We start from the raw sequence: 25,669 nt of genomic DNA on the forward strand, positions 1-25,669 counted from the left end.
CCTGGTTTTGCTGATTGTTGGGGTGGGAAAAGGAAATGTTTGTGTTTATGATGAGTTTTTGGCTGCAAAAAGTAAAAGTTTCACTTCCAAGTCTGTGCTGGCTCAACTGGCCCAGGGCAGAGAAGATAAGGAATAACATGGGAGAGAGGGGAGAGGTAATTAAAACCCATTGTGAATATCATTTAATTAGTCAAGCAATCTCTTGGAGAACTTTACTTGACCATGTGTGCATCAGACTTCTTCATCTCTTCTCTCCCCATTTGCTATTTAAATAGCCCATACTCTAAAAAGGAGAGTTTATTTAAACCCAGCATTTTTCCAGATCCCAAGCTGGCACTTGAATATTTTTTGTTTCATGCCTTTCATTTTCCTAGGGGTTAATTTTTCTAGAAGATAAACGGAAATGCTCAATAGACCAATGGGAAACCTCAGGCAGGGGCTGATGTTTAAAGAGGTGTTGGAACACAGGTGCTCCCTGCACTGAATCCAAGCAGGGCTGTTCATGAAGGTGCTTGTGGAATAATCTGGTTTTGTTGTTTTTTGTGAGCCCTGGAGATTTGTAACAGGATCCTCTGTGTTATCAGTGAGGGTTGGAGGAAATGGGGCTCCCCCTGCTTTTAGTGACCACCTTGGCCAAATAATCTCCAATTAAACCCATCAATTTCTACTTACTAATATTTAAGCTGGCTTTGAAATGATTGATTTAATAGTGCACTCTACAGCAGCTGTAACTCTCTATACTGTGTAGTAAATAATTCTGATTGAAGTCTTTTCAGGCTAATCATTACCAGCACCAATTTAAATAAATCATTCCTTGCTGTTCATAGGCATGATTTGGGTTGTCATCCTTAATCCTAGGGGACAAAGTTGTGCAAAGGTTCCCTGCCAGCTGAACAATCCTTTAGACATAAACCAGTGATTAAATCTGGGAGCAGGATTGGATCCAGGCACACCCAGCCCCTCTCAGGGCTGGACATTGAAGCTCAGCACTCATGGGAAGATGTCCCTGTTAAACATTGTCCAGAGTGTCCCTTTGGTCCATGCCAAGATCATAAATTTCAAGCTTTTCTCCTTAAAAATCTTCTCTCTGAGGGGAGAGAAGATTGCTGACAGCAATTTTGGGTAAAAGTTAAGTGTTAATATTTTCCACCTCCACAGCCATTGCCCTAAAGCTGCACTTTGGTGAAATCTTGACTCTCTACAGCCCTGAATTTTGTCACTTTCCCTCCCAAGATTTCAGTAGTTCCAGAAATTACACTAAGGAGGTTTCAATTTTATCACCTCATTAATTTAAGCACCACCCTGTCCTTGTGAGATTTGCCTTACTAACAAACAGCACTTCCCCTCTTCCCTTGCTGGCTCCCACAAATTCCCAGGCACCTTCAGGATAATTTATTTAAAGGACCAGACATCCCAGGAAAATCAAAGGCAGCTGGGAAGTTGTGGAAAAGCCCAAAATGCTGATTTTTTTTTCCAGCATTGCTCCAGTGTTGCCATCTAGTGTTACAAAATGATATCCAAGGAAAATGAAATCCAAAGGATTTTATTCATTACCATGGTTCTGTAGGAAAAAACTTCAACCTGCAGTAAGATTTCTACACACAAGAGCTGCTCCCAGAGACTTTTTAACAGCACACCAAAAACCCCAGGAGTAAGAAGACATTCATAACAACCAGGAATAGCTCTGCTCCAAATCCCCAAATTCCCAAGACAAGGAGCTGCATCTCCCCTTGTTAATGTTAATTAACATTAATAGTTTGTCTCACACCTGAAATTGAAAATACAATGTAGAACCTTCACCAGTTTGCTGTGGATTTAGTTTGCTCAGTGATAAGTTACTGAAAAACTACTGAAAATTCATGATACTCTCTCAGCCAGGTCATCCTTTTAACCTAAAACTGATTCTGGAATTCTGGAAAATAAAAATAGTCCTAGAAAACAGCCTGGTTTTCCATGCCAAGGCTGTTGGGAACTGCTGGAATGAGTATTTCCATCTGTTATCCAGCTGTAAGTACAAAAAGAGTTCAGGTAGAGCCCATTATTTCCACACATTCTCCTAGGCACATAAAAACCCCTCCATGATTTGATCTAGAGGATGCAAATAACCTTTTTGGGGGGATTTTGGGATTTTTTTTTTTTTTGGATATAGACAGTCAGAAGGAGAAAAATCTTGCCATCACCTCTCATGCCCTAAGTCATGATAAAATAGTAAATATTTATCACTAAGAACAGCAGAGAGAGGTTGAAAAGGTGGGATTTGGCAAAGAATGTTTTACATTATTACAAAATGAAACCTCTCCTTGCAGAAGTTAGGAATTAGTAATGAAAATGTTAAATGTGACAAATGCTCAGTTGGCTGTGAGAGGCTCACTTTCCTGGAGCTCAGTTCCACTCGGATCAGGGCACAAACAGTTCTGTTATTATTCACTTTACAGCTTCTTCAGGCAGCTCAGCAGTTCCTCTTTATCCATGTGGTATCCACTCTTTTTCCACTCATCCCTCAGCTGCTGCAGTGCTGTCCCAATTTCCTTCCCAGAGGACACCCCCATCTTCCTGAGGTCGTGGCCACTCACAGGGAAAGAGGGCACAGTCCATTCCTGCATTTCTTTCAAAAGCTGTTCCTCTCCTTGGTACTTCAGGAGCTCAAAGATCTTGGAGCTGGTGTTAGCTTCCCTAGACTAGGAGAAAAAAAAAAAAGGAAAAAAGAGAGGCTTCAGTATGAAACAGCAGAACCAGCTCCAAGTGTGCTCAGCACTGTGCTGTTCCCATTACTCCTTGTTAGGCAAAGATCTTGGCTAAGCTGGGACTATGGAAGCCAGGATCTCTCCTGCCTCACAGGTGTTAAAACTGAGTCTTGCAGGCTCTGGGAGATCCTTGGAGACTCCCTGAATCCCAGGTAATAGCTGTAATCCCTATCATCCATCACCTTTCCTGTGGGAGACAGGCCTGGCCCTGGGGACTGGTCCTTGCCCTCGGTATCAGCAGAATTCAGCTGGAAATGACCTCACTGTGCTGTGGAAGAACATCCCAGGGTGCCTAAGGAACAGTGGGCCTTGGGAAGAACACCAGGAATTGCACTGATTTTCCACTCACAATTCAGAGCTGAATTTCACAGATAAAAGCAAAATTCTCCTGCAGGTCCTGTTCATATTTCAACAGGACAGCAGAGCAAACTGCCAGTCCCAGGTAAGATCACAAGAAACTGAATGTGACATTTTTCAGCCTGACTGACTTTTAAATCAGCCCAGAAACTGCTCCAGAGCACAGGGTGCTCAGAACTGCTAAAATATGTCTTAAATGAATTCAGTTCACTGTGAAGCCCCACATGGAGCAGTGTGAACTACACTCACATCCATCAGGAAGTCCTGGTATGGTCTAAGTGGTTCTGGCCCCGGGCCTTTGGTTAACTCCTGCCTGTGCTTCACCAAGAAAAGGCCAAGGTTTTTTTCTTCCTTGGAGATTTTCAGCCTCAGGTCCAGGTTTGTGACATCATCCTTCCCCTTGAACAAGGATGTCAGGACAGTCATGGGTTTTGGAGACAGATTTTGGATGTTTTTACTGACTCTGGCAAATTCCTCTGAATTCCCATCAAGTGGTAGCCCTAAAAACACAAAAAAAAAAAGTGCAAAAAATTGTTAATAAGAAAAGTGTCTGTTAGCACAGGATAAAAATAAAATCTAATTTCTGTGTAAACCCAAGTTTGATCTCAATCTGCCACAAAATTCTGTCTGTATAAGATACAGGAGTAGGAAATCAAACTTCATTTCACTTTACCTATGTACTGGGCAATATCCAGCTCATACATAAGCTGAACCAAATGATTGACATGGTTTCCAAGAAGAATTTTTTTCAGTTCCACCCAAATCCTTTCTCCTGATATTCCAGCCAAGCCTTTGGCATTTTCTTTAATTGCTTGCAGTGTATTAGGTTCATGATCTCCAGGTTTCTCTGCAATTCTTCCATAAAATCTGCCAGATAAAACCCCTGAATGTTAGAAAACTATTCCACTAACAATCATAAAATCATTTAGGTTGGAAAGGAAATATGACAACTACAACTCTTTTTACATCACTGGTACTTTTCTGCACGTTTTTGAAACTTTATACAGTTTATTTATCAAGGAAAAGCAAAACCTCTTACCTGAAGTACCTCAGGATTCTTAAATAATCTTCTTGTATTCTCTCAGCTGCCTTCCCCACAAATCTGATTTTCTTGTTTTCCAAGTCTTCATAGCCATTAAAGAAATCGTAGAGCGTCCCATCCAAACCTAGAAAACAATGAAAAAACAGAATATCAATGTACAAATGTACAATGTACATATCAATGTACACATCATTTGTACATATCAATGTACAAATGTGGCTGACAATGAACCACTCTCATTTGGAAATGAGGAGTTGCGTGGTTTGACCTGGTCTGTCAGATCATCTCATGTATTTATACAGACCTTTGACACAGGGACAGAACTCAGTGGCAAAACTCAAATCTACTGCTTCATCTACGTAACAGTTTCCCAAATTTACCTAAAAACATGGAGTTGACAGTGAGGTCCCTCCTCTCAGCATCCTTGTGCCAGTCTGTGGTGAACTCCACCTCTGCGTGCCGTCCATCGGTGACGACATCTATTCGGAGAGTGGTAATTTCAAAATTCTGTTCATGGAGCTGCAAATCCCACAGACACCGTTACTTCAGCACAGCCAGGAAATAATGAAATGAAATTAAATGAAATTAAATGCAAAAGCTGCTCATTTTCTCAGCCCTGTGCTTGTGTACACTGGGTGGACACATGCACAGCAACGTGTGCAGGGTTTTCATACCGAGTGGAGAAATAGGAACTTCTGAAAATAATCCTTATTTTCTACAGAGCATGCAGAAATATTCCTGCAGGAGATGGACTAAGAGCAAGGTAGAGGAAACAGGCCTTGAGAGGAAATCAGGAGCAGGAAACATTAGGATCATGTGTGGGCAGCCAACATTATTTTTTCTGGTGATGACACAGCAGCATGAATGGGTTACATGCATTAAAATATGGTAATTACTTGAATTCTACAATGAATAATCAGAAAAGTCAATCCAGGCTTTAAAGCAGGTTCTCATTTAAACTCTTGCTGTGATACTTTAACAGATAAGGAGCAAATTTTCTACTGGACATCCACAGATAGGTAGAAAAGATCCAAACAGATCCCAAACCAACCCTGGCAGTGATGGTTCCGTGTTTTTCTCCTTTGTTATTGATCAGACGAACCCCAGCTGCTGTGAACATTTCCTTCATCTCTGCTGGAGTGGCTGTGGTGGCAAAATCGATGTCTTGTGGTGTCACTCCGCTCAGCAAATCCCGCACGGCCCCCCCTGCTATTCTCAGCTCATAGTTCTTCTTCTCAAACAGTTCTGGGAAGGAAAGGAAATGAAAACCAAACAGTAACAAACCCATGGCACAATCAGCCATAACCTGCCTTCTCATAAAATTAAGATCACAGATGTAGGAATAAACACTCAAATATGCAGGGAGCAGCAAATAACTCACAGCTTTGTACAAAATGCACTAATTCGTGGCACAGCTGAGCACTCACAGGTATTTTCCCTGTCATTCTAATTTACTTTTCTGAAGCTTTTTTGAAAACTTAACTATTGGCAGGTCTCTAATTGGTCCTGGGGACTCTGGGCTGGGGATCATTTTGAACAGTCAGGGGCTGACAAGAGAAATGAATTCAGATTATTTACAGCAGAGAACAGTGAGCCATGAGCCCAAATTCCTCCAGGAACAAGAGAGCATCGTGGAATCGGCCCAAAAAGGGGAAAGCGAGCTCTGAGCTGTCCCTGGAGACTGGCTGAGGGTGTTCGGCCTGGAGAAGAGCCTGGGAGCAGAAAAACGCTCTTTTTACCGGGGCATGGAGTGACAGGGCAAGGGGAATGCAATAAGGGGAGGGAGGGTAGGTTCAGGAGTGCGGTTTCCCTGTGAGGATGGCACGGGACTGGGATGGAACTCCCAGAGCAGCTGTGGCAGCCCCTGGAGCCCTGGCAGTACCCAAGGCCAGGCTGGACATTGGGGCTGGGAGCACCTGGGACAGTGGAAAGCGTCCCTGCCATGGCTGGGGTGGCACTGGATCCGCTTTAAGGTCCCTCCAACCCGAACCACCCCGGGGCTGCGCTCAGGGACGTTTTCGGGGCCTCCTCCCCTCACTCACCGGCCACGCTGCGCAGCCCCGGCGTGAAGAGCGCCTGGAACTGCGGCGCCTGCAGCCTCATGGTGCCGCTCCCGCCGTGCCGCCGCCCGTGCAGCAGCCGCAGCCCGGCCCTGCGGGGCACAGCCAGGAGCTCAGCCCACATCCGCGGGCACGGCCGACCCGCCGCCCCGGGCCCGCCGCCCCGCACGCACTCACCGGGGCCCAGCTCCCGGATCGGCGGCGCCGGGCGATGAGCTCAGAGCAGCGCCGGGCTCGGCGATCGGCACCGCCCGCCCTGGGGCCGGGCCGGGCTCGGGGATCGGCACCGCCCGCCCTGGGGCCGGGCCGGGCTCGGGGATCGGCACCGCCCGCCTTGGGGCCGGGCCGGGCTCGGGGATCGGCACCGCCCGCCTTGGGGCCGGGCCGGGCTCGGGGATCGGCACCGCCCGCCTTGGGGCCGGGCTCGGGGATCGGCACCGCCCGCCCTGGGGCCGGGCCGGGCTCGGGGATCGGCACCGCCCGCCTTGGGGCCGGGCTCGGGGATCGGCACCGCCCGCCCTGGGGCCGGGCCGGGCTCGGGGATCGGCACCGCCCGCCCTGGGGCCGGGCCGGGCTCGGGGATCGGCACCGCCCGCCCTGGGGCCGGGCCGGGCCCCGCTCCGCCCCCGCTCCCTCAGCGGGACGGGCCCGCCTGCGCTCGCCCGAGAGGGATTCGTAAAAAAAAAATCACTCACAGAATCACCGGGTTGGAAGAAACCGTCAAGATCATCGAGTCCAACCCAGCCCTGACACCTCACCTAAACCCTGGCACCCAGCGCCACATCCAGGCTTTGTTAAACACACCCAGGGATGGTGACTGCACCACCTCCCCGGGCAGCCATCCCAGAACTTTATCACCCTTTCTGTAAAATACTTTTTCCTGATATCCAACCTATATTTCTCTTGGTACAGCTTGAGACTGTGTTCTCTGGTTCTGTCAGTGCTCTTTTCTGCAGGCTGAGCACCCCCAGCTCCCTCAGCCGTTCCTCACAGGGTTTGTGTTCCCAGCCCCTCTCCAGCCTCGCTGCCTCCTCTGGACGAGCTCAAGCGTCTCAATGTCCTTCCCAAACTGAGGGACACAGCACTCAATAGAAGACATAAAATATTTACCGTGGCTTTGTCTCAGTTTAGAGAAGTTACAACAGGAAAACGAGTTATAGCAGGGGGGAAAATACATAGTTTGGTAATGGCAAAATAACTGGGATGGAACTGATGAGTTTCTTCTCCCCCCGATGAGAAGGAATTTGGTAGCATTTAAATGTTTGAATCATTGAAATCACAAAGTCATCATTTTGGAAAAGCTCTCTGAGATCAAGTCCAGCTGTTCCCCAGCACTGCCAGGCTTGTCACCAAACCCTGTCCCCAAGTGTCACATCCACACAGCTTTAAATCACCCCAGGAATGGGGATTCCTCCTGACCCAAAACCCCATCCTGTTCTGTGGAGCAGATATCAGTGATAGGAGTGATAATTGATTATTTACAGCTATTAATGTGCACTTGATAATGTCTAAATACAGTTGAGATCTTGCCCACATTGAATTACACCCACTTTCACCAATTTGGCTTTTAAGGAGCTTTAATTGTGTCCTGAGCCCCAGAGCACTCACCCCTCCAAGCTTGTGTCACCTACACATTAATCACTTGGATTCCAGGTTGTTAATGAGGGTGAGTCATTAGCCTTCTTCTCATCCTTCCTATAACTCCATCACATACGGCCCCCTTTCTGCAGGATCTTCCCTTGGGTTGGATTCTGTTCCCTCTCCTGTTTGTGAGCCTGCATTGCCATCACAGTCATGGAATGGGTTGGGCTGGAAGGAACCTTAAAGATCACCTTGTTCCAAGCGCCTGCCATGGGCAGGGACACCTTCCATGGGTCCCATCCAGCCCTGAACACTTCCAGGGATGGGGCATCCACAGCTTCTCTGGACAATGCAGAAGTCATCCAACCCGGCAGACCTCAGCTCAAAGCTCTCAGCACAATATTAGGAAGATGGTTTTGCTCTGGTGTCAGAACCCAGGACATCCCTCTGGCTGCCCTGGCTGGCTCCAGACCCTGGCAGGGGGCTCAGAGACCCTGGCAAGAAGTCAAAAACACCTGTGGCTTTGATTTTAGCCCATGGAAAACTGCCAACTCTGCATGAGGAATTACAAGCCACAAGGGGTTTAGAAGTGTGATATTTAAACTAACACAGGGTGGAAAAATAGAATTTTGGGGTTTTTAAGATAAGGGATTCAAGGGACAAGATGGAGGGATTTGGGCGTGTCCTGACCTTCTTCTCCTTCTTCTTGTCCTCCATGTCTTGCTGTGCTGGTGGCACTTTTCTGTTGGTTTAAGGTACCCAACATAAATGTTAGGTATTGGTAATAAATTGTAAACACAGTATACATAACTTTTGATATAAAAGGTAAACACTGCCCGAGAGGGCATGCAGAATGTTATGGCCTCCTTGCTAGCCAGAGCTCGGCAGGTCAGAGAGAAAATATTATAGATAAGAAGAAATAAACAACCTTGAAAACACAATCGGAAGCATTCCAAGACTCCTCATTTAGCTGCGTTCGGGCTAGGGAAGCAAAGACTCTTTTCAGATCTCTCTTGGGGTCCCCCTGACCTATAGGAGCCCCAAGAGAGAAGAAATCCACACTCTGGTATCGATGACTTCTGAAAATGCTGCTGTTGTCTGCATGGCTGTGTGGCCAGAGCTTTGGACAAGATGGCATTAAATCAACTGGACAAAACATGCACAGTTTTCCAGCAATGTCTGGGTTTGATTTTCTAGGGGAAGAACACACTGGGATATCAGCAGTGTGGCTCTAGGTTATTTCTTTGCAGTCAGTCATCACGTTCCTGCTCTTGAAAAGTCATCAGAGAACTCTCAGACCATTGTATATAATTAACACTCAATAAATAAAATAAACCCATTTCTGTGCCTGTATGGAGCCTTCCACCCTGTGGTTAAATCCACAGTTCCCTTTTTCAAGGCGTGCTTATCTCGCTTGTCCTCTGCCATCTCTTCTGAGGTACCAGCCCTGTTGGTACTTGGAAGGCAGCAGTTATAAAAGAAAGCCTACAGGGAGAACTCCCAGAGGACAGGGAACAAACAGACCAAACTCTTCACAGGACTCTGAGATGCCCAGGTAACCTCCCGGGGTGTCTGGCGTGCTTTGGTCTGCCTCGTGCTTGCTTTGAACACTGCAAAGGTCCTGCTTTTCCAAGTCAGTTTGCACTGGGAAAAGCACCTGGAATCTGCTGCTGCTTTGTTGCTTCTGAGGTATTGGGACACATTGAAGGAGAAAATCAATACTTTTAGGAGGCTGGTTTTTGTGCTTTGGATTTCTACTGTCCTTCTAAAAGGAATATATTCCTTGCACAAAGGGAATATCCTCTTTACCCTCTACTCATTACTTATATAACCAAAACACAATCAAAACTTTGTCCTGAAAACTTACCATATCAATTTTTGTGAGGAGCACAATCCTCCTGTAGCCTTCTAGTCACCGTCTTTGCTTGCATACACTTATTTTGATTATTTTTTCAGCAATTTCTCCCATGAAACAGGGTATCACAGACTGCAGTTTGTTCTCAGGAGTTGTGGTCTTACACAGATGCAGAAATAGAGCTTCCAAAAGGTGTGCTTTCAATCTTAGTCTGGCAGCAAGAAAAAGATAAATAGCATTTTGGAAAACAAAGCAAGAAAAAATAAACTGAAAAGAACAGGATGATAATTTAGGACTCATCTGAATTACAGTAACTTTTTATATCCAGTTTCAGATCAGTAACGTGCTGCACAGAAAATGTAAGATCTAATACAAGCAAGCTTTTAGGCAGAAAAAAAATCTTTAGGATCTTTTTGAAAGTATAGGGAAAAGAAAAATCAGAACCCTCAACTTTTTGTGATTAAAAAAAATTCCACAGGTAGCCAAAACCACTTTAAATAAACCCAAGGGAGAGTCAGCTGTTGTAGTTATGATAATGCCTGAAACCATCACACTGACATTATTCAAGTAGATGTGAATGCTAAGCACTTACAAAATGTTAGGCTTTTAAAAGACTTTTTTTTAAAATAATGTACTGAAGTTATTGGTTTTTTTTTAAAGGAAAAAAAGACTGAATGCTCTCAGCAGTGAAACTAATGAAGCTTCTTTCCCAAAGTTGTTTTTTTATTTTCAAGGATGTGAGGATAATGAATTTTTACTTCTAAACAGAGAGAAAAGTTATTAGAGTGTTTACTAGTCTCATCAGGTAAATGAAAGGATGTTTCTTGAAGCAGCAAAGAAAGCCTGATGCCAATAATTTGTGCAGGCGTAAACGTGTGCTGTAAAGAATGTTTGTCCCATTGTCTGTGACTTGCTACAATTTGGGAGAACCAAAACGCCTGGCCAAGATGTCATTCCATAACCCAGCATACACAAAATCAAACCCTGGCTCCCCAGGAATAATCCATTAGCAAACTCCCGAGTTTCAGCTGGCCTTGTGCTCATTTGGGCTGTCAGGAAAGCAGAGAGGCACAAAATGTGAATAAAGATAATGAGGGGACTTGGACATTAAAAACACACTCTACTGTAGATGATGTGTCATTTTAATGACCTCAGCACTCAGCCTGCATTTTGAAAAATAGTTACTGTACAGCAGAATTATTCCAACTGTGATCAGTGGGAGTGCTTCCAGTCCCTGGGTTATTCCTGCTCATTACCATTGGAAAATATTATGTTTTCCATGTGAGCAATTGCTGTAGTGCCCCAGGGAGGTGCTGAGATTGGGCTGGGGGGGTGCATTTCTCTTCAAGAAGAACATTTTGGAGAGCTGCTGTTCTGAATGCCCATTTTTATACTAGGTTATACATGAATGATTACACAGAGATTTTTTTTTCTCCCAGTAATTCATGAAACAATCCATAGAAAATGCTGGGTTTAAGCATTAAAAATTGTTGTTCATTGAAATTAGAAACAAACAAAGCAGTTTCTCTTACACCCAATAATTAATGGTGGAGAATTAGCCTTGAGGTGAGCAGTGACTGTGTCTTTAGAGAGCTTTATTGGAGGAGTAACAAGACAGTAAATCCCAGTAAGCAGCTATTTTATATAGGGTGGGAGATGAAAATATGGTTATTTCTGTTCCTGGAGGAAATGGGACTCTCCCCAAAGCCAGTCTACACGAACCTGACTCACTTTCCATGGAGAAATGCCCTAATTCCATGGATGCCCTGCCCATCCCCACATGAAGGTCTGAAAGCAGCAGCTTTTCAGAGAGGGCTGGCAAAGGGAACAAGATGAAATGTGCTCAGTGGTACCTGCATTAAATTTAGCTCCCACAAGAAGCATTTTCCTGCAAGAAAAGAAGAGTCTTTCCCTGTAAGGCAGCAGTTTCACTCCTTTGATCATGGGGATGGATCATGATCCGTGGTTTGGGTGTTTAACCCTTGGGCTTGTGTTCATTTTTAGCTCCTGTAAAATGGTGCCAAGGCTGGTGTGCTGATGCCTGGCTGTGCCCATCCGCCACCCAAAGATGATGGCCAGTGGGATGCCAGTTTTCCTGCTCCTCCTCTGGACAACAAACACACCTCAAGGTGCAGGAGGTGAGGAGTTTCCAGCTGCCAGGGCAGAGCTTTGGTGGGTGCCCAAGGTCCCTCTTTGTGCTGGGCACTGTTTTACAGGTGGATAAAGCAATCCCTGCTGTGCCATGGGCCCAGGAGCAGGGGTGACCATTGCTGTCCTGCTTCCTGGGACTGTGCCCTCTCCCAGTTTGTTCCCAGTTGGTGCCCGGTTTGCTGAGGGAGGAAAGAATCTCCAGTCATGGTGACACAACTTGTGTTGGGGTTTTCTGAGCCTTTATGGGGCAGTTTTCCTGCTGCAGTGTGAACTCCTGGGCATCAAAGGTTGGAATGAGAAGTGGGGGCTGATCATGGAATCCCAGAATGGTTTGGGTTGGAAGGGACTTTAAAGCCCATCCAGTTCCACCCCCTGCCATGGGCAGGGACACCTTCCACTGTCCCAGGGTGCTCAGAGTCACATCCAACCTGCCTTGGACACTCCAGGGGTGCTGATGGCCCTCAACTGCTGGGGTTTGGCAAATAAGAGAGAGCAGGCTCTGAAGAACTGGAGGAGAGCAGATTGATTATTTCACTGCCCTGCTATTTATATGCTAACATTTCCCCCAGCATGAGATCCTCCTCATTTCCAAGAGAGCTTCAGAAATCCTTCTTGCCCTGTCATTTTAAATTATCCTTCCCATCCTTCTGTGTTTTCTTCCATTTGTGCTTAATTCCTCTGTTCATCATTTTGGTTCTACTCTCACATGCAACTTCTTGTGGCTGTCAACCTTCTCTTTGAAAGGCCCCACATTGCCCTCTCCTGCAAGCTGGTGTGGGTGAGAATTGTTCATGCAGTGGATCACTCCTTATGTGTCTCTTTGACAATGAGGACCAAGATGAAAACTCTAAACCTAATTAACGAGCCAAATGTAATATATCACAGTCATTTTCAAGTCGAAAGTGTTGTAAAAATTTCATTTTTTTAAGCTAAGTTTTAATAAACTCTTATTTGATGGGGTTTTGGTTATTTAAAGTGGGTTTGTTTGTTTTTTTTTTTTTTTTCAAATATTAGAACTATTTTACAAGGAGCTGTTGAGAATGAAATTATTTGCTTGTGTTGCTCACTGCTCGCAAACAGGTATTCACTGGATTGGACATGGATGGATATTTCTGTTTTCTCCTTTCCAGTTCAGGTTTTGCCACCTGTTAACTTCACCCTCACAGTCTCTGCATTAGCACAAGTGCTGTTACACTGGGAGCCAAACCCTGCTCAGGAACAAAACAACGCCACCATTAGATACGATGTGAAAATCCTGAGCCCTGTGCCAGAAGAGGTAAGAGAAAAAATAAATCAAGGCTCCTAAGAAGGCTAAATCCCTGCTGTTCTCTTTTATCTAAACCCATGCTTTGGGAACTGCAGAGATTCCCTCTCAGCCATCCTTACAGACACAGCTCTGCTGGGACGAGCCTTGGGAATTGCAGTTTTCCTCTCGAGGAGAGGATGGATCCTGGCTTTAAGCACTGGCTCCCCGTTCAGCTCAACTCACTGAACTCACCCCAGTGTCTGGCTCAGTCTTTGCAGGTCCCTTATTTTGCCTCCCGTCCCCTCCCTGTGGTTATTTGATATTTTCTGTTTCAAGTATGACACCAAGAGGACTCACAGCGTGCGGACAGCGGCGCTTCACAACGGCTTCTCAGCCCGCGTGCGCACCTTGCTCCTCCAGGAGGGCCTTCAGATGAGCAGTGACTGGGTGGAGGGAAACCTCCCACCTCTGCCAGGTAAGAAAACCCAGGGAAGGGCTGGCTTTTGTGTTCTGCCCCAATCTGTGGACTAAACATTAAAAGGCAACACGTTTAGTTCTTTAAAATAAAAATACAGCATTTTCCGCTCTACCTGCTACAAAAGGATTTAGTCCAGACCTTTCCCTACTGCAGTGGAGCCTGGAGTACAATCTGGAGGTGCAAAATGTCGATAACACCTATAAAATTTTCTAACAATGCCTTGCTAAGGCTGAGTTAACCTAGCGTGGTGCACCTGAGGAGATGGTTGCCCTGTTCCACATGAAATACACGGTGCTGTGTGGCACAGCTCTACTCGCTCTGCTTGGGAATCTTCACTCTTCCCAAGCCACAGAGCTGTGTGATGAGGAGGGGAATTGGGTGCCACAGACACAGCTGCAATGGCCCAAACTAGAATAAAAAAGGAGGGGAATTGGGTGCCACAGACACAGCTACAATGGCCCAAACTGGAATAAAAAAGGAGGAGAATTGGATGAAACAGACACAGCTACAATGGCCCAAACTGGAATCAAAAAGGAGGAGAATTGGATGAAACAGACACAGCTACAATGGCCCAAACTGGAATAAAAAAGGAGGAGAACTGGGATGAAACAGACACAGCTGTAATGGCCCAAACTGGAATCAGAAATGAAGAGAATTGGATGCAACAGACACAGCTATAATGGCCCAAACTGGAATAAAAAAGGAGGAGAATTGGATGAAACAGACACAGCTACAATGGCCCAAACTGGAATCCAAGTGTTTTAGCAACAGGAACTTGTTACGATTTTTGCAGTGAGGTTTTCTTTCTGCTCTGTAATTCCTTGCCTCTCTAGGTGCTGCAGAGACATCTGTCACCAACTTGTCCTGTGTCACTCGTGTCACCATCCCTGGCAATGTCTCTCTCCGTTGCACTTGGCTCCCTGGCCAAGGGGCTCCAGAAGACACCAAATACTTCCTGTTTTACAGGTTGGTGTTTGCTGCTTTTCCAGCCAGCAGTGAGTTTCTTTAAGAGCACCTTGTCTCACCAGCATTTTAATTTAGGTATGAGACACACACAGAGGAATGTCCCACTTACACCAAAGACAAGTGGAGCAGGAATACTGAGTGCAGATTTTCAAGTACCCAGATTAAACCCGGTGAGATTGACAACCTCATTGTCATTCACATCAATGGCTCCAGCCAACGTGCTGCAATCAAGCCTTTTCAGCAGTTATTTAACCAAAATGCCATCGGTGAGTAGGAATACATCTAAAAAAATATCAAAAATGTCTAGCAGGATTGCCAGAATGTGAAGAAGTTCTCTTGGATTGAGTGGTTCTTGATGCAGGTGAAAGGATGTGTTGATTTTGTATAATCATCTTAAGGAAACTGGAAGAAATAACTAGATTGTTTTAGCTAAATTTGATTTTGATAATCTATTTTAAATTACAGAATGGCAAAACTAAAAGCTAGTAAAGGCAATTAGTTATTCTGTTTGTTAGCCAAAGCATTATTTCCAATATTAATTTTCAGTTGATTTAGTCAATGTACCTTAAAACACTGTTTTTATTACCCTTAATTTTGCAGCCTTTCTTTAAAAGGAATAAGATACGTGGTGTTCAAGTTAACCCTGTCCTATAAAGGAAGGCATTAGAGTATGGAATAAAAGGGAATATCAGCCATGATTGTCTATCATCTTTCATCCACACAAATAATTTACTTTCCTGCATTAGTTCCACCCCTTTTTCTTTTTTGCTAAACAGATAACAGTTCTCTTTTTCATGACTTCATGAAGAGAAAAAAAAAAATCACAATTTTCTTCTTAGAAATCATCCCCATAACAACAGCTGAATTCCTTTGATTTTTTTTCCATTTTTGAGTAACTTTCCTGGCTACATCTGCATTTTCTCTTTCCTGGAAATGATTTTTTTCTAACTATTCTATCATTAATTTAGTACTTCTGTAGAAATTAATTTAATAAATTCCTCTTTCCCCAGTAACATAGTTTTCCAAAACTTTTAAGTGGATTTTCCAAACTGTTTTCCTGTAACTATTACCAGCAATGTAGTTATTCCTCCTAAATCCTTATCTTTTCAGTCCAAAAAGGGAAATAAATTCAATAATTATAGGTCCTACTTGGAAAAACTATCAGGTTATAAAATGTTCCAGATTTTAGTATTCAAACTTGTCTCTATAAATAACTTACCAGTATGGTTTTCTTTTTCCAGAGAAAGTGAATGTTCCCAGAAATATCAGCATATCCCTGGAGCAAAATGATCTCCTGGCCGTGTGGGAGAAGCCAATTTCTCCTTTCCATGAGGAATGTTTTGAGTATGAATTTTATCTCATCAACCTGAAGTCAGGTAACAAGCAGGTAATTGCTCCTCCAGCATCCAAGATTATCCAACATTCCTGTCCTCTACAGCTGGAATTTGCCTTCTTCTTCTCCTCAATGCCTTTTAAATCTGCAACAAACCATCCCCAAGGAACTTGGGAAAACAGGACTAAATTGGGTTTATTCAGCTAATGCACCTGGGTTCAGAACAGTTTTTACCATCTTGAAAATGCTGCATTGAGAATCTTGAGGAAGAATGGAGAAATGAGGCATTTCCCAGGAATTTTCCATGGAATATTGGCATATTAGGAGAAGTTGCACCTATAAAAATGGGGCTCTTACCTCCAAAGCAAGACCAGCAGCTCGCAGTTAATAAAAACAATAAAAAGATAAACATAATTTAAATTTGTTTTCTGAATGGCTTTGATCTCTGACAGCACAAATTGTTTTCCTGACAGATCCTGAAAATCTCCTCCAACACTTTCCGGCTGCGGATCGACGGCAGCAGCAGGTATTCCATCAGGATCAGGGCCAACCACAACCACATCTGCTGTGCCAGGGGATTCTGGAGTGACTGGAGTGAAATCATTTATGTTGGTAAGAATTCCCATTGTTCCACTGCTGGGGAGCCAATGCTGCCTCATCAGGAGCGTGTGCAACACCCCAGAATTCTAACAGGAAACAGGAAAACAGGGATTCGAAGGAAAAACCTGACTTGTTAATGCCAAGGGGATTTCAATCTGTTCCATTAAAAAGAAACTATTTGCAAGAGGATTGGTTTTAGGCAATGCTTTTTGAGTATTTCCAGAGATTGCTTTAAACTCAAGGCCTTTTCTTGCATCACTGCAGTTTTTTCAGGTGTTTTCCTGCCCTCATTGTGATGTTCATGCTGGAAATAAATATAAGAGACCATGTCAACCATTGATTCACTGAAATTATCTCACTCCTTCAATGCTGAGGGGAAAAAGAGCATTCTTTTAGCATCTTTTAGCATCTTACAGCATCCCCATTGCTGGGGAGCAAATGCTGCCTAATCAGGAGCGTGCCCAACATCACAAAATTCTAATAGGAAACAGGAAAACAGGGATTTGAATTTAATTTACTGAAACTATCTCACCCCTTAAATGCTGGGAGAAAAAAAAGAATATGATTTTAGCATCATTTGCCCCCTGCTGTTTTGTATTTCCTGCTGACTAAGTTGTTCTGGAAAGAGCAGTTCATTTATCACTGCACGTTATCAACTGTTTGTTCTCAGACATCCTCCTTTGCTCTTATCTTTGGAGTTTCTCAACTTCCTTGTTTTCACTTAAAAAATACTCTGTTACATTCCTGTTTACTACATTTCCCCTCTTGTATCATGAATTCACATTTTCAGTGTTTTGCCTCCTTTCTCCAACACATCCCCTTGACCTCCCCACCTGGCTCACACAACAAACATGGAAAATCCACTCTGATGGCAAAACAAAATTGGTCTTCCCTAAAAATTTATTTCAATCTCAACAATATCCAAGGACAGGAGCACTTAATCCAGTTTTTCTCATGGAAAGGAGTTTTTAGGGGCTTTTTGCAGTTCATTGGCACAATACAGGTTCCTGCCACTTTCTCAGCCACTTGTTCTCTCCTTTATTTCAAAATAAAAGAAAATTATTGTTGAAATCAGAAATTCAGTGCCATGGAAACTCTTCTTGAAGCTCTACATTTAATTTCTTATTCTAGGTATCAAGTCTTCAAAATCTGCATATTAATTTGCGATCTGAATGCAACCACATCAAACAGTTAATGAAATATTTGCAGTCTTTAAATTCTAAACACATTTTGAATAATCTGTACTAAAAGAATACATTTAATTTCTTTTTTTTTTTTCCCTTGAAATTCAGGGCAAAATAAACTGGAGAATTCCATAGCCTGGATTCTCACCCTGCTCTGTGTGTCCACGTCCTGCACATTGCTGCTTGTTGCTATAATATGCCAAATGTAAGTATTAGCATATTTTTTTTATTACAATATAACCAAGGACCAGGTGTTCAACAAGTGTGGGGGGATGTCAAGCTTTGCTGAAATCTGAGCAAAAAATTCTGAGTTTGCCTAAATACACAAAGCAAAAATAATCAGCCTCATTAATTATCAGCAATGAGATTCAGCAAAATTAGTAGGGTAAGAGAGTTATTCAATTTAATCTTATACAATAAATCCATATATTGAGTCAGGTGAATTTGTTAAAATTTGTTAAAATCTGTTTGTCCTTATCTCATTTCTTCACTTAAATGCACCTGATTTGGTCAGAGATTTCCCCAGGAATCTTCATTTATCCCTGGTGAAAGCTGCTCAGGGCATCAAAAATCCCAGACCCCTGGGGTTTGCTTTGAGTATTTGAAATATTAAATTTATTTTTAATTGTACAGAGGCTCTGGATGCTATAAAGGCCAAAACTCCCCAAATGTGCAGTGAGGAAGCCCAGCTACACTTTGGATTTGTGTCTGTGACAGTCAAATCATAAGTGATGAATTAAAGGCTCCATGTAATTTGAAGTTTCTCCCTGAAACATGCAGCAATTACCAGTCCACAATAAACACAGCTCCCCTTAATGGAAGTGCTAATTCCTTATTAATTTCTGCAGTGCCTTTTTATTTATTGGTCATCCTGATGCATCCTTGGCTGTTTTCCTCTCCGTGCTGCGTTTCCTTTATCCAATAAAGGTGCTGTGTACAGGGATGCTCCAAGAGGATAAGTGAGATGACCTCTGCCTGTGGGACCTGTTCTCAGGGCAGCGGAATCAGCAGAGCTCTGCTCAGAAAGGTTCTGGCAGAAACAGCACAGGGAGTTTATCCCTGTGTCACACACTTGTCCTCAGCTATGCAGCCTTGATGTCTTGCTGAAAATCCCCAATTTTGTCTTACTTAGGTGGTTTTTTTATGGATTGAGCTGGAGCTGGAGGTCCTCCCCTGCTCCAGCATCGTCTCCAGCTCTCTCCTCTCTCTTTGGGACAGCAGAACCAACACCAGTTAGCAGCAGTCACACTGCTCCATGTTTTCCTGTGGAGTTCTGCAAACATTTGAATGTTACATTTACCCTCTTTGGAGATCCTGGAACACACACACAGGGGAGAAATAAATCCAGGGTACAATTCTACTCAGCTTGTACTAATGCATTGTATGATTTTAATCCAAATTTCAGGGAGCTTTTCCAGGTTCAGCTGCTTGCTGCTACCTTGGCTGCTCCCAGGAGTTTCTCTCCAGTATAAAATTCCCTGACACCCAAAGGCTTTTTACTTTCTCTCTTTGCTAACATGATGAAAATTTTACCTCCCTGCTACTCTGAATTTCACAGAGCTGCTCACCTTATTCCACCCTTCCCTGCTGCTCCTTGCTCCTTCTCCTTCTCTAATCCCCAGCCTGCCCTGGGAGGATAGGGAGGCGTAAGAAGATGAAACACAGGATTGTACCTGCAGATATTAAAAAAAAGAAAAACCGAGCAGGTTTCCTGGATCACAGTTTCATTAGTACTCTCTGTTTTTACTGCTCTTGAAAATTCATGAAGTGCACTCTGCGATTCAAGCCACGGAATCGTTTCAAATTTCATGCGATTTGCAGCCATTATAAGAATTTCATTGCAGCAAAGAGGTCTATAAATTTTTCTCTGTACTTGCAGGCATCAGGGTTAAAGCCCACCATGTGGGAGGAGTGCTGCAAGGCAAAGGGGTCCTCTGGGACTGTTTGGGCAGGCTTTTCCCTTTGCTCACTTGCAGAGGCTGATGGGGTTAGAGTCTTGATAAAAACCACAATTGAATGTTCTCCTGCTTTGCTCTCTGCCTTTAGGAGTGAGCAGCTTCTGTACTTCCCTAGGAATAACATTTTCTCCTGGAGGTGAGCCCCCAGGAGGATGGAGTCAGTAACTTGCTCTGGCATGAGGGCACTCAGTGCCCTCCACACCCCAAAATCAGTGTGGTCATCCAGGTACTCCCCTCTTCTGCACCCCTCAGCAGCCCACGAGCAGCACTCACCAGCCAGCTTCAAAAAAATCCACGGGGAATCTCAGGGGAGGCACTCTGACATAGAGTTAAACCAAATATTTCCTCAATCTCATCACAGAGCAAGGAGAGCTTGTTCTCCTGCTTGTTTCTCTTTGTTTATCTCCAGCCTTTTCATGTCACAGCCTGTGGGAAGAGTGGAAATTTCAGAAAGGCAGTCACAGCACAAAACCTGGAGACCCTGAAATGCTGATTTAAGGCACAAGGGTCCCATGGGGTGTGTCCAAGGCCTGAAGGTCCAAGCAGTGACAATGGAAAAAGGCTGTGCCTTACCCTGTGTAGACAGAGATACCTGGGATGCCTTTTGTGACGAGATTTTTAATCACATAACTCTGACTTTTCAGTAACCTCCAAAAAAAGAACAGAACCATTCTGAGGGCGCCACCCCAGCAACTCCTCCCTGCAAAGACCTGAGGGGCAAAGCAGCCCCCACGGACACACTCCTGCCTCATTTCTCGTGGGCATTTGTGCACCTTCCTTAAGTGCTCCCCTTCCAGAAGTGACGTGCAATTTATGCTTTTTGATGCCTCAATAAATAATTTTGATATGGTTGCATCAAAATCTTTTCTTGGCAAACAGCATGATCAGGAACACACCAATCTCAAACAGAAACAACTCTTGTTGGGTACTTTGCCCAGCAGTGGCATAAATCAGAGCTGAAATTCCAGGTGGAATGCTGTGGCCTTTTGAGAAGTTTGTGAGAGCTGGTGAGGTGTAGGGACTGTGAAGACAACAGTGCAAAGCTGCCCTGGGTAAGGGCACGAAGGCCTGACCCTTAGGAGGAGAGCTGAGAAGGTGGTGGAGGTGATGCCAGGTGCAGCAAAAACAATATTGGCACTCACCCTGCCCCTCTCCTGAGCTCCAGCAGCAGCCACTTTCCTGTCCCTCTCCAGTGGTGGGGAGAAACAGCCTGGCTGTTCCTTTGCACCCAGCAGTGGCTCTGCTATGTCCAGCATTTCAACAAAAAAAGCGCAAATGTTTCCCCCAAAACACCTCGCACACTGTTTCTCCTCCCCATATTCCCATTTGTGGATGTACAATTCCCTCCCAAAGCCTCATCCCATGCAGCAGAGGGGTGACATCCCACAGCTCGTGCCTGTGGGGTGAGCAGTGGTGTGGCACTTCCCCTCACCTGATAATTAATGAAGCATCAATTTCACCTTCAAGGCAGCAGCAGCTCAGGCAGGAAGGTTTAGCTGCAAGCTGGTAGACAGAGAATATTATTCCTTCTCACCAGGAGAACAGTAATAGGATAAAGGTAAACTTGACAGAACTCAGAAAGCTTCTGGAAGAAGAATAGCCCTAAGAACATAAGCACCGAGCTAAGCAGACATCAGCCAGGGGGATTGTCACAAAATAAAGGGGGCAGAGGAGCAGATCTGCCCTTGGTGCCTGAACACGTCTCTGCTTCCTCCAGAACAGACCCTGGATGCCAGTTCTGGGCTGAGCAGTCCTCACCCAGGCCAAGTTCCCATTGAAACCTGTCCCTTTTGGACATGGTGCTATCCAGGCCTGGAGACAGCGAGCGTGTTTCAGCACCTGGAATGGAGATCTGAGCTCTGGCATGTTTCACAGACAAGGAAAAGTTCTCTCTGCTGTCACAAAACCCCTGTGCTGCGAGCCCAGCCAGTCCAGGGAGTGTCAGGCAGGGAGGGGGGTCTCAGAGGTGTGAGCAGGATGAGTTATCACAGCACTGAGCACAACCATTTGCTGTCAGCTGTCCCTGGTGCCTTCCCCTGCCTGCTCCCATCTCCCCGGGCACACAATTATTTGTGGTTGCTCTCCTGCCACGAGGCACTGGCAGTTTATGTCCAGAAACCAAAGCCTGAGCACGAGGCAGCTTGTCTTGGCTGTCCAAACGAGGTACTTGACAGCAGAGCCCTTGGGAGGAGCAGCAGCATGAACAGGCACATCAGAGCAGTTCATTTCTCTCCAGACAGCCCCAAAAGCCCTGGCACTGGATGGGAGCGGCTGCAGAGGGAAAGGGAGAGGCTGGGGACAGCCTCACCCAGCTCCTCCTGTCACCTGTCTGTCCCCAGGGCCCAGGGGTGTCCTGTGAGGAGTGGCACAGCTGCCCAGCCCCAGGGGGAACCATTATCTGTTGGATCCCTAACTGCTAAGAATTTTAAACTTTCTGTGCTAACAAATGCTAACCTTAAAAAAACCACTACATTTAACCTGAAACCATAGAAAAAACTTCCAAAATTAAATAATAAACATAAAATTATAATATATATATAATTTAAATAAAAGTGTATAATATCACATAATAAAAAACTTAAACTTAGCAGTTAGGGTTCCAACAATTATCCCTGACTGGAGGTGCTGCAGGCAGAGCTGGCTGCTCCTGGGGCTGAGCACGTGCTGCTGCTTGGGCCCCTCATCCCCCAGGAACAGCAACTCTCTCACATCCCTCCACTGCTGTTTCTTACAGAAACCACGTTTGGAGTAAACTGTTCCCACCAATCCCAGCACCCAGCAACAAATTCCGAGACCCTTTCCCAATTGACTATGAGGTAAAATAACTTTTTTATTCCTTTTTTTTTTTTTAATATTTAAATTAAAATGAATGCTTTTGGTTTTGTGCTGCTTTTTCCCTGTAAGGCTGAGAGCAAAGAGGGTCACAGAATCATTAAATCTCGAAAAGATCTCCAAGACCATTAAGTCCAACCCCACGGCCACTAAACCCATTGAAATTAGCAATTCCTGAGGCTGTTTTTGTCACCCTCCCTGCTGTGGGAAATTCTCACCTCGCTGTGTGGCCGCTTCCTTTGCCCAGGACGGGTCCCAGTCTGCTGCAGCTCTGGATCTGGCTTTGCTTGCAGATGTTGTGCTCTGGGAAGGGTTAGAAATGAACAGAAGGGTTAAGTGGTATTGTCCAGCTTTTCCCTTTTGCTGGCTCCATTCTGGACTCCAGCATAATTCCAGTCTGGGTCTTCCCTTTTACTGACTCCATTCCGGACTCCGGCCAAAATCCGGTCCGGGTTTTCCCTTTTGCCGACTCCATTCCAGACTCCGGCCGAAATCCGGTCCGGGTTTTCCCTTTTGCCGACTCCATTCCGGACTCCGGCCGAAATCCGGTCCGGGTTTTCCCTTTTGCCGACTCCATTCCGGACTCCGGCCGAAATCCGGTCCGGGTTTTCCCTTTTGCCGACTCCATTCCGGACTCCGGCCAAAATCCGGTCCGGGTTTTCCCTTTTGCCGACTCCATTCCGGACTCAATCAAAAATCCGGTCCGGGTTTTCCCTTTTGCCGACTCCATTCCGGACTCCGGCCGAAATCCGGTCCGGGTTTTCCCTTTTGCCGACTCCATTCCGGACTCCGGCCGAAATCCGGTCCGGGTTTTCCCTTTTGCCGACTCCATTCCGGACTCCGGCCGAAATCCGGTCCGGGTTTTCCCTTTTGCCGACTCCATTCCGGACTCCGGCCGAAATCCGGTCCGGGTTTTCCCTTTTGCCGACTCCATTCCGGACTCCGGCCGAAATCCGGTCCGGGTTTTCCCTTTTGCCGACTCCATTCCGGACTCCGCTCCAGGTTCCCTGTTCCCCACGCTGCATTCCGGGCTCACCCGTGGCCTCTCCCCAGCCGGACAGAGCTGCAGGAAATGCAGCCTCTCCCCAGGTTCCCTGTGCAGGAATTGCAGCCTCTCCCCAGGTTCCCTGTGCAGGAATTGCAGCCTCTCCCCCAGCTCCCTGTGCAGGAATTGCAGCCTCTCCCCCAGCTCCCTGTGCAGGAATTGCAGCCTCTCCCCAGGTTCCCTGTGCAGGAATTGCAGCCTCTCCCCAGCCGGACAGAGCTGCAGGAATTGCAGCCTCTCCCCAGGTTCCCTGTGCAGGAATTGCAGCCTCTCCCCAGGTTCCCTGTGCAGGAAATGCAGCCTCTCCCCCGGCTCCCTGTGCAGGAATTGCAGCCTCTCCCCCAGCTCCCTGTGCAGGAATTGCAGCCTCTTCCCAGGTTCCCTGTGCAGGAATTGCAGCCTCTCCCCCGGCTCCCTGTGCAGGAAATGCAGCCTCTCCCCAGCCGGACAGAGCTGCAGGAAATGCAGCCTCTCCCCAGGTTCCCTGTGCAGGAACTGCAGCCTCTCCCCCGGCTCCCTGTGCAGGAATTGCAGCCTCTCCCCAGCCGGACAGAGCTGCAGGAATTGCAGCCTCTCCCCCGTCTCCCTGTGCAGGAATTGCAGCCTCTCCCCAGGTTCCCTGTGCAGGAAATGCAGCCTCTCCCCCGGCTCCCTGTGCAGGAATTGCAGCCTCTCCCCAGCCGGACAGAGCTGCAGGAATTGCAGCCTCTCCCCCGGCTCCCTGTGCAGGAAATGCAGCCTCTCCCCAGGTTCCCTGTGCAGGAATTGCAGCCTCTCCCCAGGTTCCCTGTGCAGGAATTGCAGCCTCTCCCCAGGTTCCCTGTGCAGGAATTGCAGCCTCTCCCCAGCCGGACAGAGCTGCAGGAATTGCAGCCTCTCCCCAGGTTCCCTGTGCAGGAATTGCAGCCTCTCCCCAGGTTCCCTGTGCAGGAATTGCAGCCTCTCCCCAGGTTCCCTGTGCAGGAATTGCAGCCTCTCCCCAGCCTGGCAGAGCTGCGTTGGCTCCTGGGGAGCTGCTTTTGTTCAGCCGAACAATCCCAAGTGTGCTGCTCCTGCCGTTAGGCTGGGCTTGAGCCTTTCTGCGCTGGCTCTTTGTTCTGATAAATACATTTGTCTTACGGATGAGACAAACCCTCGTTGTCTGCTCGGGGGAAGGGCTGCTCTGCACCTTGATTTGCATTTGTCCCCTTGGAGCAGGGGTTTGGTTTTTTGCATGTTGCTCTTACTCCATGGTCTGGTCAAGGAAAGGGGCTTAGAAGATTATCCTACAATGCTTGTTTTTAGTAGAATGGTGTGAAATACCACGACTTGGGGCATCCCACCAAAGAACGTGAGAAATAGCAAATGCTAATGCTGCAGCTGGAAATGCCAGCTGGCACAGGCAGGGTCACGTTCTCGGCAGCAGCTCTGCCTTGTTTTCAGTCTCTTCTCCCCAAGCGCGCCGGCCGTGCTGGGTGACGCCAGCCAGAGGCCTTCTGCTGCCACCACGGCCACGAGGCCGGTGGCACCGGCAAGGAGGGCTGAGGACGTGACCCAGGTCCTGCTGAGGCCACCAGGGAGAGGGAAGTTGTTTGCTGGGGACACTCAGATCCTGAACGCGGTGCAAACAGGGCCGAGGTGACGAGAGCCCTGCCGGTGGTGGCCCGTGGGAACCTGCTCGTCCCTGCAGTGTCACCTGCCACCCCGCAGGGCTTGCCAGCAGCTCAGCCACTGCTGCTGCTTCCTCCTGCAGCTCTGCAGCCCTGCACACCTGTTTGTGCGGCTCTGCCAGGATGTGGCCCCATAAATGGCTTCGCTGCCCCGTGTTCTGAAAAATTCCTGTGCCTCAAACCAGGATCCCTCACTGCAAGAGTGGCCAGGCCCTGCAGGAGCCTCCCCAGGGCGGTGCTGGAGTCACCACCCCTGGAGAGCTCAAAAACCACTTGGTTTTTGGATGTGGCCCTTTGGGATAGGATTTAGCGGGTGTGGTGGGATCTGACTGAATGTTGGGCTTGATGATTTTGGAAGATCTTTTCCAGCCTTAATGATTTCATGATTCTGTGCCCTCCAGCTCTTTCTGGGCTCCTTGCCCTTGGCTACAGAGTGGTGGCCACTGTGGTAGAATTTAGCAAATGGGGAATTTGGGGGTGCAGGGCTGGAGGGACAGGGAGGATGAGCAGCTCTGTGAGAGCTTCAGCCAGAGGGTGAAAGTCCTCCTGTTGAACCCAATGCTTCTGAGCTCCTCAACCATGAAACAT

The 25,669-nt window shown here is 46.4% G+C and overlaps 2 protein-coding genes across 3 annotated transcripts; one reads left to right on the plus strand and one right to left on the minus strand.

The window, feature by feature from the left end:
* Positions 1-1,527: 1,527 nt before the first annotated feature.
* On the minus strand, positions 1,528-6,449 carry TRNT1 (tRNA nucleotidyl transferase 1). 2 transcript variants are annotated; one of them, XM_053953937.1, is made up of 8 exons: positions 6,381-6,449; positions 6,186-6,295; positions 5,195-5,388; positions 4,524-4,662; positions 4,141-4,267; positions 3,775-3,968; positions 3,351-3,601; positions 1,528-2,678 (listed from the first exon to the last, which is right to left on the minus strand). In XM_053953937.1, the coding sequence occupies exons 2-8, from the start codon at positions 6,244-6,246 to the stop codon at positions 2,430-2,432; spliced, it is 1,215 nt and encodes a 404-aa protein (XP_053809912.1). In that variant the 5' UTR covers positions 6,247-6,295; positions 6,381-6,449; the 3' UTR covers positions 1,528-2,429. The 2 variants fall into 2 exon arrangements, with proteins under 2 accessions (XP_053809912.1, XP_053809911.1); XM_053953936.1 differs by having other exon boundaries at positions 6,186-6,428.
* Positions 6,450-11,679: 5,230 nt separating this feature from the next.
* IL5RA (interleukin 5 receptor subunit alpha) lies at positions 11,680-18,413 on the plus strand. The gene is made up of 9 exons (XM_053953938.1): positions 11,680-11,777; positions 12,921-13,066; positions 13,373-13,511; positions 14,348-14,480; positions 14,556-14,746; positions 15,722-15,867; positions 16,287-16,425; positions 17,706-17,802; positions 18,231-18,413. The coding sequence occupies exons 1-9, from the start codon at positions 11,708-11,710 to the stop codon at positions 18,274-18,276; spliced, it is 1,107 nt and encodes a 368-aa protein (XP_053809913.1). The 5' UTR covers positions 11,680-11,707; the 3' UTR covers positions 18,277-18,413.
* The last annotated feature ends 7,256 nt before the right edge of the window (positions 18,414-25,669 follow it).

Source organism: Vidua chalybeata, chromosome 12 (assembly GCF_026979565.1).
Source record: "Vidua chalybeata isolate OUT-0048 chromosome 12, bVidCha1 merged haplotype, whole genome shotgun sequence".
Lineage (NCBI taxonomy): Eukaryota > Metazoa > Chordata > Aves > Passeriformes > Viduidae > Vidua > Vidua chalybeata.

Bases quoted from the DNA above. Each gene is read 5' to 3' on its own strand.
- IL5RA (XM_053953938.1), top strand. From the start codon at position 11,708: ATGATGGCCAGTGGGATGCCAGTTTTCCTGCTCCTCCTCTGGACAACA. The intron at 14,747-15,721 runs GTGAGTAGGAAT...TTCTTTTTCCAG, and splicing joins ATTTAACCAAAATGCCATCG to AGAAAGTGAATGTTCCCAGA. The intron at 16,426-17,705 runs GTAAGAATTCCC...CTTGAAATTCAG, and splicing joins GAGTGAAATCATTTATGTTG to GGCAAAATAAACTGGAGAAT.
- TRNT1 (XM_053953936.1), bottom strand. From the start codon at position 6,327: ATGTGGGCTGAGCTCCTGGCTGTGCCCCGCAGGGCCGGGCTGCGGCTG. The intron at 4,268-4,523 runs GTAAATTTGGGA...ATTGTTTTCTAG, and splicing joins TGTCAACTCCATGTTTTTAG to GTTTGGATGGGACGCTCTAC. The intron at 3,969-4,140 runs GTAAGAGGTTTT...TTTATCTGGCAG, and splicing joins AGAATCCTGAGGTACTTCAG to ATTTTATGGAAGAATTGCAG.